Consider the following 12,382-nt stretch of genomic DNA (forward strand, 5'->3'; position numbering starts at 1 on the left):
GGAAATACCAAGGCCAGGTATCCATCCACAGACAGCCGTTTCGGGGTGTTGCCCCTCATCAGTGTGGAGTAGGATTCTGGCTAGGCGGGAGCAATGCCTAGTAGACCAACATCACCAAACAATCACTGACCTCAGGGAGACCAGTCAAAGAAAACACTGCGGCAGCCGGCAAAGGCGCTCAATCAGTGAAATCCTAGGTGCAATGCTCCCTGGTAAATACAAATATGCAAATAAAGTCCATGTAGCCTCATTTAAGAGTCTCAAACATGGGACTAGCCAAATCTTCCTCCAGGGAAGGACCCAGCCAAGGGGTGGCTCCTTTCGGAAACCACCATTACCACCATATTAAGTGGCCCTTTAAGTCAATATCCAGCTCTTTACAAGTTTGCAGAAGTGACAAGGGAAATACCAAGGCCAGGTATCTGTTGTGAGTTCATTTTTCCCTTCACCGTTGAGGTCTGATGAACTCCCTCCTCTGGTGAAAGAAGGTAGTGAGGCTGATTACCAAACACCTGGGCAGCTAGATGATGACTGGGTGGCTGGAATTGCGGACTGGATATAAGGCAGCCGACGCCCTTCTGCCTTGCTGGTGATCCTGCTGGATTCTTGGAGACCAGTCTGATTCCTGCATCTCAAAGCTAAGTTTTTCTGCTCTGCTTTGTACACTTCAGTTTTGTTTTTGTTTTGCCTTGTTTTTTGGGAGTTCTGCCATCCCCGGCCGGGGGTGAGCTGAATTCCATTTTTGTCTCTGATCTGTTGATCTTTTGCTCTGTCTTCAGAATATACCTGAGTGCGGATTTAGTCTTTTGAAGCCTAGCGACTTCTGGGCCTGTTTTTCCTATCAGTCGGTTGGCACATTTTGGATAGGGTTTTTGCGGATGGCAGACAGCAGCTTTCCTATCCTGTCCTATTTTAGTTAGCTTGGGCCCCATCATTTGCTCAACCTATCTTTCTATCTGTGTTAGTGTTTTCATCTTGCTTCACCGTCATTATATGTTGGGGGCTGCCTATTGCTTTGGGGTCTGCTCTGGGGCAGTTTAGTTTTTCCCCTTTCTGTCTTTAGGCTATGTAGTTCTCCGGCTGTGATCGAGGGGTCTAGGGCACCGTAGGAACCCCCTACGGCTACTGCTAGTTGTTGTGGATAGGTTCAGGGGTCTGCAATCCGATAGCTGCCAACCTCTCTGGTTTTTCTGGACTTAGCTAGTATTTTGTTTTTTCCTCCTTCGGTGACTCATCATAACAGGTATCCATCCTCAGATGGATGTTTTCTTTAACTGGTCTCCCTGAGGTCAGTGATTGTTTCGTGATGTTGGTCTACTAGGCATTGCTCCCACCTAGCCAGAATCCTACTCCACACTGATGAGGGGCAACACCCCGAAACGGCTGTCTGTGGATGGATACCTGGCCTTGGTATTTCCCTTGTCATATCTGCAAACTTGTAAAGAGCTGGATATTGACTTAAAGGGCCACTTAATATGGTGGTAATGGTGGTTTCCAAAAGGAGCCACCCCTTGGCTGGGTCCTTCCCTGGAGGAAGATTTGGCTGGTCCCGTGTTTGAGACTCTTAAATGAGGCTCCACGGACTTTATTTGCATATTTGTATTTCCCAGGGAGCATTGCACCTAGGATTTCACTGATTGAGCGCCTTTGCCGGCTGCCGCAGTGTTTTCTTTGACTGGTCTCCCTGAGGTCAGTGATTGTTTCGTGATAAATTAGACAAATGACACACGTACAGTATGTCACTCACACATTACATACAGAATGCACACATGACAAACATGTCCCTTACACATTAGACACATAAGACAAATATACATCTCTCACATTAGAGAGTTAGTTATGCTTTGTTCACTGCACATCGGGAAGTCAGCAGGGCAGGTGATGCTGTGCCTACTAATACCCACTGATCGCACACACGTCCTGGTGGGTAGTACTAGACATAACATCTCCTGACCTGTTCACCTATCCGTTTTCATACATGTAGCATACATACCTGCTGTGCAGATGTCACACATTGCACACTTATAACACACATCCCTTACTTATTAGGTACATGCTATACACCTATCATACATATGTCGCTCACACTACAAATACACAGGGTTCTATAGTACCTGCCACCTAGACAATGGCATCTCCACTATGATAACCACTTGGTCCATGATTTAGTTTGGCCCAAACCTTAGACCCAGTTGGAACTCTTTCCGGCACAGGTCCTCCTTTGCCAGTATTGCTTTCTAATGCCTACACACGCATCCCTAATGAGTTGGAAACGGCTAATAGCGGTGCCCTCAGTCAAACCACACATCAATCTTATAAAAATTGCAAAAGATATCTTAGTCCTTGGGAACCACTTTAATTCATCAGGTATCACAATTAACGATGTCGTGTGACCTACTGGGTCTTTCCTATATCATACCGGTATGTACAGATGCATGGACAGCCTAAGGGATAACATTTGTGCTAGTCAACACGAACATACAGCCCTCACACTGACGGAGTCGGTGCTTGTTTTATGTGTTCGCTCTGAAAAGAAGACTATTTTCATCTCTAAATCATTTTGCTTTGCTGATATTCCAAACTGTATGACAGATGGGTCATACTCTGATCGCTGCGTTCTAACATTTGGGAGAGCAGAGAACATATTTGGTGAAGCTGGCATGATTCGACGCTGTTTGATTCAAGCCACAATATGAGAACCACTAGTATTTCACGTTGAAAATAATTAAAGAAGCAGGAAACAATTAGAAAGCACACATTTTGAATAGTGACAGATGTTCTACATGTTTAAATTAGACAAAGGGATATAAGACTAATTCATGGGTCACAGTAACAACTGCTGCCGTCTTAGCTTGTCATTTGTAGCGCAATATGGAAAATTAAGAAAATTAAAGTGGAAAAATAATATTTATGCCATGTGCTCGTCAATCCTCTTATTATAAAATTCGGCATTTTGTGACATCAAGATATGGACTATTATTAGAGTAATGAGCAGTTATCAATAGAGGCCTAAGCTCCTATCAATGTGAACTACGTAATTACCGCCAAACTTTGAAAGTTAAAATACAGGGAGCACCACTGCAAATTGTTCTTAGTGATTAAATATTGCTCCTAGTGAAACCCATTAGAGCTACCACACAATACAATACCCCTTTCATGACCCCACAGTGCCAACCACACACCATACAGTATGGTACCACCGCAGTGCCCCCAGAACAAAATATGATGCCCATCAAGCCCTTATTCACAGTATGATGGAAAAACAGGACATTACCTCCCCACACTATGATGCCCCCTCAATGCCCCACATTATATGATGCCTTCACTGCCCCCCACAGTAGGATGCACTTAAAGAACCCCCACAAACTTTTATTCCCCCCACACAATATAATGCCATCACATCACACACACAGTAAGATACACCTACAGCATGATTCCCCACAGCCTCCTTCACACAGTATGATTCACCAACAGCTCCTGACATATAATGATGCCTTCACAGGATGATGCCCCCTGAGTCCTCCCACTCACTATGATGACCCACATTGTATGATGCCCTCAGTGCCCCAATACAGAATGATGCCTCCACATCTATCTACATGAAATATTATGCCTCTACAGCCCACCTACACAGTATGATGCCCCCTGAATCCTCCTACTCACTGTGATGACCCACATGGTATGATGCCCTCACGGCCCCAATACAGAGTGATGCCTTTACATCTACATGAAATATTATACCTCTACATCTCACTTACACAGTATGATTCTCCCACATTCCCCCGCAGAAAGTATGATAATCTCACAGCCCTCCACACAGCATGATGCCGCCACCAATCCCCACAAAGTATGATGCCCCCCAAGGTCCATCTACACAGTATGATCCCCAACAGTCACCTACATGCAGAATTATGCTCTCACAGCCACAATATCACACAAAGAATGATGCCTCCAGTATCTCACGTGCAAATTATAATGCCCTTACAGTCCACCCACACAGTATGTTGCTCCCACAGTAATATCCCCCAAACCCTGGGTATAGTCTGGACTCGGGGTATACTATGACCTGTTAAACCGGGACAGTTGGGAGATACAGTATGTATACAGTGTTCTACTGGGGTGCCAAGGGCCTACCGGTAATCACCTCCAAGGCCTCACTTATCAATTACATACAAATGTGACATTATCCTTAATCACAAATTTATATAACAATGAACTGGGTAAATTGTTAAATGAATAAGATGCCTCCTTTGTCTCTACATAGTGATTCTAATATATTGTGCTAAGTACAGCCCATGTAAGAGGAACTCTTGCACAGGGGCCCACCAGAGAATTCTCCTGTTCTCCTGTGGACCAGTCCAAGCCCGTATGTATGTCCTAAGAATGTAGATGTGACCACTAGTTGTCTGACAATACTTTTCTAGAATGAAAAAAACCTTCATTGTCAATGTATTACAGATAGATAGATAGATAGATAGATAGATAGATAGATAGATAGATAGATAATCTATAGATAGTTACTAGATGGATAGATAGATAGATAGATAGATAATAGATAGAAAATAGAAAATGGATAGATGATAAATAAATAGATAGATAGCTAATAGATAAATAATAAATAGATTTTTGATATAGATAGATAGATAGATAGATAGATAAAGATGCTACAGATGAGTAAATTGATTCGATGTAAATTGAATTCATGTAAAATTTTTAAGAATTCATTGAACCTGGTTAATTTGAACAATTTGCTATTTGCTTTTCAAGAATCCCCAATAATTTCTATTACCGTTTTAAATATTGTGGAAGATTACATTAGCCAAAGAAGGCTCACATGATCTCAGGCGTGAATCCCCATAATGCCTTGCACTTATGACATCACATTGTATAGCACAGCCAATCAGTGAGGGCTCTCATAGACTGTATAAAAGCAGAGATAGGGAATGCAGCAGCCAGCTTTTTTGGTGAATCTGGATAGTGAAAGGATGTCAAAACTCACAGCTTAGCCATTATGTCAGGGAATGAAATCCATAAAGCCCTAAAGAAACTGTACCGATAGAGTGTGAAAACGCAGACGTGGAGATGATTTGTGATGTAGCATAATCTATGCCAACATCCATACCAACATTTAAATGCCCCAAACCATGGCTTTTAAGATCCTTTCCCAGAATAATCATGAATATTCTCAAAATTGAACTTTTGGTGGTTATTTATATACCTGTACCCTTCATTTTATCGCCCAGCAAAGAAAAAGAGAAAAGGTGCTCCAAGTCTGTGACCCGGCACAAGTCTGTACTTGTAAGAATGTAGGACTGCTGACTCACACGCCGGTGGGAAGAAACGTATTCAAACCAAACGTATTCAGACGCTGTCACAGAGTGAAGACAAGGGTGTATGTTCTCTGGATCTTTATTTATTCAGACAATGCTTTTCGAAATCAGGCTGACTCCTTCATCAGGCATAGTATATTATACAGAGACTCCTCCCTTATGTAGGGGAGGGAAGATACCGCTACACAGGTTAAAACAATAAATAAGTAAAAAATTTATACAAGTCGCAGATGTAAAATTAGCAGCATAGAACCAAATGCTGTACAGTATATAAATGTGAATAATGCTGAGTATATGTATGCTGTTATAAAATTTTATAAAATCATTTTTTTTCTGTATAATATACTATACCTGATAAATGAGTCAACCCGACTTCAAAACGCATGGTATAAATCAATACGAATCCAGAGAACATACGGTACCCCCTTGTCTTCACTCTGTGGCAGCGCTCGGGAATCAGCGCTCTTTTTCCTGTTTGGTTTGAATACTTTGTGGTCCTGCAAAAATTGGCAGCATTGACATTAATGCCAAGATAGCACCACCCTAGGATCAGATCTTACTATTGAAATGTATATCCTACAGAAAACATGAAGTCAAAGTCCACAATTATATGAAAAATTCAAGAAATGTATTAAGTAATACAAAAAAATCAGGCCCAAGAATCATTACATAAATATTAAAAATCAAATTGTGGCAGCCAATCCACAAATCAATAGCAGGCGTGGGTAGTATAAGTCATGAATACAGTATATATAATAGCTCTCATAAAGTGCTAGTGCCACTATATACTGTCATGAGACAAAATCAGACCAGATTGACTGACCAAACGCAATAAATTTTGACAGACGTGTAGGTAACCTAATATAACTGCATGAATAAAGTGCTAGTGCCTAAATTTTATAACCACGCATACTATGTGAATAAATGTAATCTAGTCGAATGAACACAGTTGATATTATGTCTCATGTACCTACCACTAGTATACACAATAATATACCCCAAAGCATGATCTATAAACTTTATAATCAAAAAGAGAAACAATGGGCTAAATAAATGGACAGGACCCTCTCACCCATATTCTGCCCGCGTGAACCAGCTATGCCAGCAGCCACCTACCCCATTGAAATGCTATGGAATTCTGCAGTGCGCTCATGATACAAAAGGTCCTGCAGAAAAAGCGCATGTTCCGATTTATTTCCTCTCGTGGGCACTGTCTCCTTTAGGGCTCGTGCACACAACTGTAAAACTCAGACAATTTCTAGCCATTGCTTTGATGGGTAGCATCAAAAGGCAATCCCCACATGTATTCAGGCTGTCTAGCAGCCGCAAATCTTGCAGCTATGGCAACAGAAGCTAAATCTCCGAGCACAGCCAAATACTCGGAGATCACCCAAGCATGCTCGGGAAATCTCGAGGAATGAGTATACTCGCTCATCACTAGTCCCCATGTTATTTGGAAAAAATTGCAGCATGCCCAAGTTGGCTCCAGTAATCCAATGGCACTCAGCCATTCAATCCTATGGGTCCGTGGAAAACATACCATCCGAGTGTAGTCTGATTTTCATGAACACATAGAATGTAAAAGATAAAGAATCTTTTTTTCTCCGCTTCCGAGAAAACCAGATCACCATAGCATCACACTTCGATCAAACTCTAATCAGAATGTGATTAGCACAATTGGGCCCATTGTCTTGGATGAGAGAAAATCAGTCGTGTGACTCTAGCCTTAAGCTGTGCAATATATTTCTAATAGAGTATGTAGTTTTAACTCTTTTCTTTCCATATTGCTCAGCTTAGAGGAAACACTGCTTGTGGGCTCAGGGCATGCCAGTCCAACATGGGACACCACTGTAGGCAATGTATAAGCCTTCAAATTATGTTGTTGCATTCACTGACGAGTCAATCTTTTCTGTAGGTTTCAATCAATGGGTTACTACTAGCTTTGTCATCCTGATACTGTACTAAAATACAATACGAAAATCAACTAAGTGTTCTATACCAAGTTCTGTATGGGTGACTTGTCAGAATTTGGAAAGCACATTTGCTTACTTGCTTGAGACAAAGACTCTGTTTATCGGAAATCCCTCTTTCCAACAGCAAAGCCCTGTTATTAGAGTTCCATGAATGTGTGGGGCAACCACTGACTCACTGATTCATCCGTGTTCTACCAGTACAACAAATATCTGTTTGTCTGTTGTGTCGTGAAGGTAACTTATTTGTGAATGGAACGACTCAACATTCACAATGACGATCAAGTGATGTACTTACGTCCCCTTTGATTATTATATCACCCCATCTAATCCTAACATCTCTCCCCTTTAGAAGTCACCATGAGGGATATTTATGAAAACCAAAGCACATTGGAACTCTAGTTGCAGATTGTTTCATTATATCAGCTTGGTTTCATAAATCTACCTATGGACCTTTTTATGGTAGTTTCTTATGACATAGTATTTTTTTTATGCAACCAGAGATTACGTAGATAATTTGCAATTTTTGTTTCTTTTGTCATCTCCATTGTCTTTTCTTTGACACGCTTGGTCCTGTCATCTTTATGTATATTCTCACTCCTCCTTACTTTGTACTCTTTTCTCCGCCATGCATGACCAGTTCATCGGCATAAACCAAAGCCATCACCTGTGCCTCCACCCAATCAAACCCAGGCTAACATGTTAAATCAAAGGCTCAAAGGCATGCCTAAACCAATTCCAAGTACTGTATCGGCTTTACTTCATTTGATTTGTTTAGCCTAGTTTCCTTCCCCAACCTCTTCTCCCTGAACCACTTAGGCATTGGAAGGACTCACAGTGTATTACAATGCCTTGCTGTTTTCTTCCAGCACCTTGGTGGTTAACATAGCTTAGTTTCAACATCGGCTTCCAAGCACTTCCTCTCGATATGTCCATTTCTGTCTAGATCTGTCCGGCACCAGCAGCATTTTCCAATCTGAATGTCAGCACAAAATAACATTGTTATTACATAACATTCTGCATGATAATGTTAATGTTTATGAGTTTCAAATAAAATTTTAACTGTTGTCTTAAAGGGTACCTATCACTTTAGAAAAACTTTTGGAATGTCATAGAGATATGTAAAAGTTTTGACCGATGTGATCTGGGTGTTGAGACTCCCGATGATCATCAAATTATCAGATCATTCAAGGTCTTTATTTTTGTTCATATATCCTATAGAACAGCCGAGCAAGAGGTGTACAGATCCATAGAAAATGTGAATCCTAGGACATATGGGCAGAGCCAATCAGAAATAATATTGAGAGCTTTGGCTTCTTCATTTTACTGATTGGTCGATGTCTCAGCACCCAAAACCTCACGGAACAAAATTTGTCATCAACATTTCACTAGGATGCGCCAAAAGTTTTTTGAAATCATCGATTCGTTACCCTTTAATAGATTTCTTATGTTTTGCAGTATCAGTGCTCCAGCTGGTCATTAGCTGATTGAATGCCAATAAGTAACAATGGCAACTGACCACAAAACCAATGCAGACAAAAAGCAAAAAGTTTCAATTTGTACATAGTTGCAAGTAGCATAGTTGCACATAGTGGAATACCAAACAAAGCTAATGAACAGGAATGGTTATGGGGGAAAGAAAATTGTCAGGACAAATTACATCCCTAAAGGGCCACCACAGTCATAACCTTATACTGGTGTAAATTAGTTTTCTAAACATCTGCTGTATTGTTAAAGAAAAAGTTAAACATAGCAGAAGCTGCATACTTATTAGCAGTATGAAGTCATGGAGGTGGTGTCACTTCCCTGAAGAGTTGTGCTGGCTTAAAGAGTCATGCTGTCCATTTCTGGCTTGAGATGGTGGTGTCACTTTCCTGGAGTGTCACACTGGTTAAAAAGTCATGCTCTCTATTTCTGACTTGAGATGGTAGTGTCACGTCCCTGCAGAGTTATGCTAGCTTTAAGAATCATGCTGTCCATATCTGTCTGAGATGGTGGTGTTACTTCCCGAAAGAGTCATGTTGGCTTAAAAAGTAATTCTGTCCCTTTCTGGTTTAAGATGATGGTGTCACTTTTCTAAAGAGTCACACTGGCTTAAAGAATCATGCTGTCCCTTACTTGCTTGAGTTGGTGCTGTCACTCCCATGAAGAGTCAGGATGGCTTAAAAGAGTCATGAAATTGATTTCTTGTTTAAGATGGTAGTATCACTTCCCTGAAAAGTTATGCTAGCTCAAAAAATCATGTTGTCTCTTTTTGGCTTGAGATCATGGAGTCACTTCTCTGAAGAGTCATGCTAGCTTATAAAGTCAAGTTGTCCCTTTCTGACTTAAGATGATGGTGCCACTCCCCTGAAGAGTCATGCTGTCCATTTCTGGTTGAGATGGTGGTGTCACTTCTCTAAAGAGTCAAGCTGGCTTAAAGAATCAAGCTGTCCTTTTTTGGCTTGTGAAGGTGGTATCGCTCCTCTGAAGAGTCACGCTGGCTTAAAGAGTCATGCTGTCACTTTGTGGCTTAATTAATTCTCCATAGTTCTGGATAAAGTTCTTACAAATCAGCTCCAGCAGCATCCAGTACATTTGCTTTGCATAGATAAAGCCAAGACCAGTACACCTTGCTTTACTGTGCATCTGCTTTGAGTTGGCTTGTAATCACAAATTCTGTGGCCTGTGGGACATCAGTCAAGCCAGAAAAGGTATGTTTAGGGACCAGCAATATATATTCCCACAGAGGTTACCACTAGTGATGAGCAAGTATACTCGTTACTTGAGATTTCCCGAGCATGCTCGGGAAATCTCGAGTAACGAGTATACTCGCTCATCACTAGTTGCCACCTCTGCGACTCGTACTATGTGCAAATTTCTATTTTTAAGTAAATGCAGCAAATAATATTAGGTATAAAGACATATATAGAAAATGTATCTACCATAGTATATGGCTGTTATGGCGCCTAATGGGCATTACTTGTTATGACAAGTTCCTTATAAGATAAAGTCGATTATATATTTTGTCTGCAGTCTATTGAATAATTTGCCTTACAGGATATATTCCAAATAGAAAATACTCCAAAATTATCTAGTGCTGTGAATTAGGAATATTTCTTAAAAATTCAACATAAAATTCTTTACTTGCTTCACATACAAATTGCAGTATGAAAAATAACACGATTAACATAGATGCAACAATCTCCCTACAGTACACAGATAGATATATAGAATTCTAGGTATAAAATGTAGAATAAAAAGTTGTGGACAAATTTGTGGTTCCACAAGGAAGAATAGAAAGCTGGAGCACTGTTTATGAAATTCAAGAAATAATTGTGAACTTAGAGTTTCTGTAATCTTTCTTATTAATTTGTAGCCTTTAAAAAAATCATGCATGATACTAAAGTTATCCAATATCCTGGAATTTGACTAACCAGAGAAATATCCAAATGCATCCCAAGAACTGAAGTTCTAATTCATCTTCTTGTACTTCAGAAAACGTAGGTCGCTTAGTAACTCCTGCAAAAAAGTTAGAAGACACAATAAGACTGGCAGAGCTTGTCATTGAAGTACTCCAGCAAAATGAAGAACATCATGCCGAGGTGAGGACCTACCTATTGTAAAAAAAAATGTTTTGATGGGTCAGTTTCTAGAGCTCTCTCTAGAACATAAATGACTTACAAGGGTTTTTTTGCATTAAAGATATAAGTGATTTTAAAATAATTGGCAATTCATCATAGGGTTGATACAAAATTATTTAATCATCAAGCTTTTGTATTGATTGAAATGATCTAAATCTTAAATTTGGGTATTTTTTAAAATTGAAATTTGCTATTTTTTTACAACTTTTGTAATTTAGTTTTTAAGGGGTGTGGGTTTTATCCTTTTTTTTAAGGTTGTGAAATTAGTGTTGCGCTATCAAAAATAACCATATTCAATATTTTAGAGTTTGGTTAAATGTTTACTATTGTTCGATCATAAACAATTGCATTCATTTTTTGCGTTTGGTTAAATATCAACTATTGTTTAAAACAAAAACGGTTTGAAAAGCAAGTTGGTTAACTTAATCATCTGAGCTCACAGTACAATTCCAATTATATTTTTACATTTATTTAACAATCTTCCACATCATCACTCCTAATATTTTTCTATCAATTCCCCACATTCCCCAAATCTCAACATTTTTTAGATCTCAATAATTTTTCCTCCACATTATATATTTTGTTTTTACTTTTTTTTTGGTTAAAATGTCATGATATTTTTTGATATATGGAAATATGGTTTGTGATGACATCTCAATCACGACGATAGTTTTTCTATCACACTTCACTACCATGAAGCTAATGAATAGTCCAAAAAGACCCAACTATTGCCTGATTTGCATATTTAAATTTACTCCCTGTTTTTTCACTGTTCTTTCTATCTTGGATGATCCTGACAGGGAAAAGAGGTATGTGGTTAAGCTCAACAAACTGAGTCACCTGCTCTCATATCTTGTGCATGTCCTTCATGTTTTTTGATGGGATTTTATCCTTTTTTTTGCTTCCTTTTGTAGTAGCAATATAAGTAGTGTAGCAACCAGATCACGTAGACTTGCCTGTGAAACCTAGTTGCCCCACACAATCGAAGTGTGTAGTGACAATCGACTCCATGCATGCGGCAATGGGCGTATTATACAAGCATTGCAGCTGTTCCCTACCACAACCCAGTCTTCGTTTTATCTTTCCTAATCCTCCTGTTTTATCCACATCCATTTGAAGTCAACATGCTATAATTCAAGAGTGACAATAACGTCTTGGGCCAAGATTATATATCTTCGTTAAATTAATCTGTAAACAGTAGAGTTCCATTGACCATAAATTGCTTTCTGCCGATGTTCTCTATTTTGTATCTTCTAATTTTGGAGTGTAGCATTTTTTATTCTTTTTCTTCAAATATTAAAGTTTTAAAATAAAAAAATAAATACGCTTGTATTTTAATTTGGGACATATTTTTAACTCTCCTTTGGATTTTAGAAATATTTTATTACCTAATGTAGAAATTGTATTTTAATTTGGAACATATTTTTAACTCTCCTTTGGATTTTAGAAATATTTTCTT

At 39.4% G+C, this 12,382-nt stretch overlaps 1 protein-coding gene across 17 annotated transcripts in view; it reads left to right on the plus strand.

Moving 5' to 3' along the window:
• Positions 1 to 12,382, plus strand: part of CADPS (calcium dependent secretion activator) — a 482,209-nt gene that overhangs the window by 336,880 nt on the left and 132,947 nt on the right. For all 17 annotated transcript variants that reach the window (XM_073569792.1, XM_073569796.1, XM_073569794.1 and 14 more), the window contains one exon: positions 10,778 to 10,884. In XM_073569792.1, coding sequence (XP_073425893.1) covers positions 10,778 to 10,884 — 107 coding nt within the window. The remainder of the gene's footprint in view (positions 1 to 10,777; positions 10,885 to 12,382) is intronic.

The sequence above is a fragment of the Dendrobates tinctorius genome, unplaced genomic scaffold (assembly GCF_039654945.1).
Source record: "Dendrobates tinctorius isolate UK_male_01 unplaced genomic scaffold, ASM3965494v1 ptg000027l, whole genome shotgun sequence".
In the NCBI taxonomy this organism is placed as follows: domain Eukaryota; kingdom Metazoa; phylum Chordata; class Amphibia; order Anura; family Dendrobatidae; genus Dendrobates; species Dendrobates tinctorius.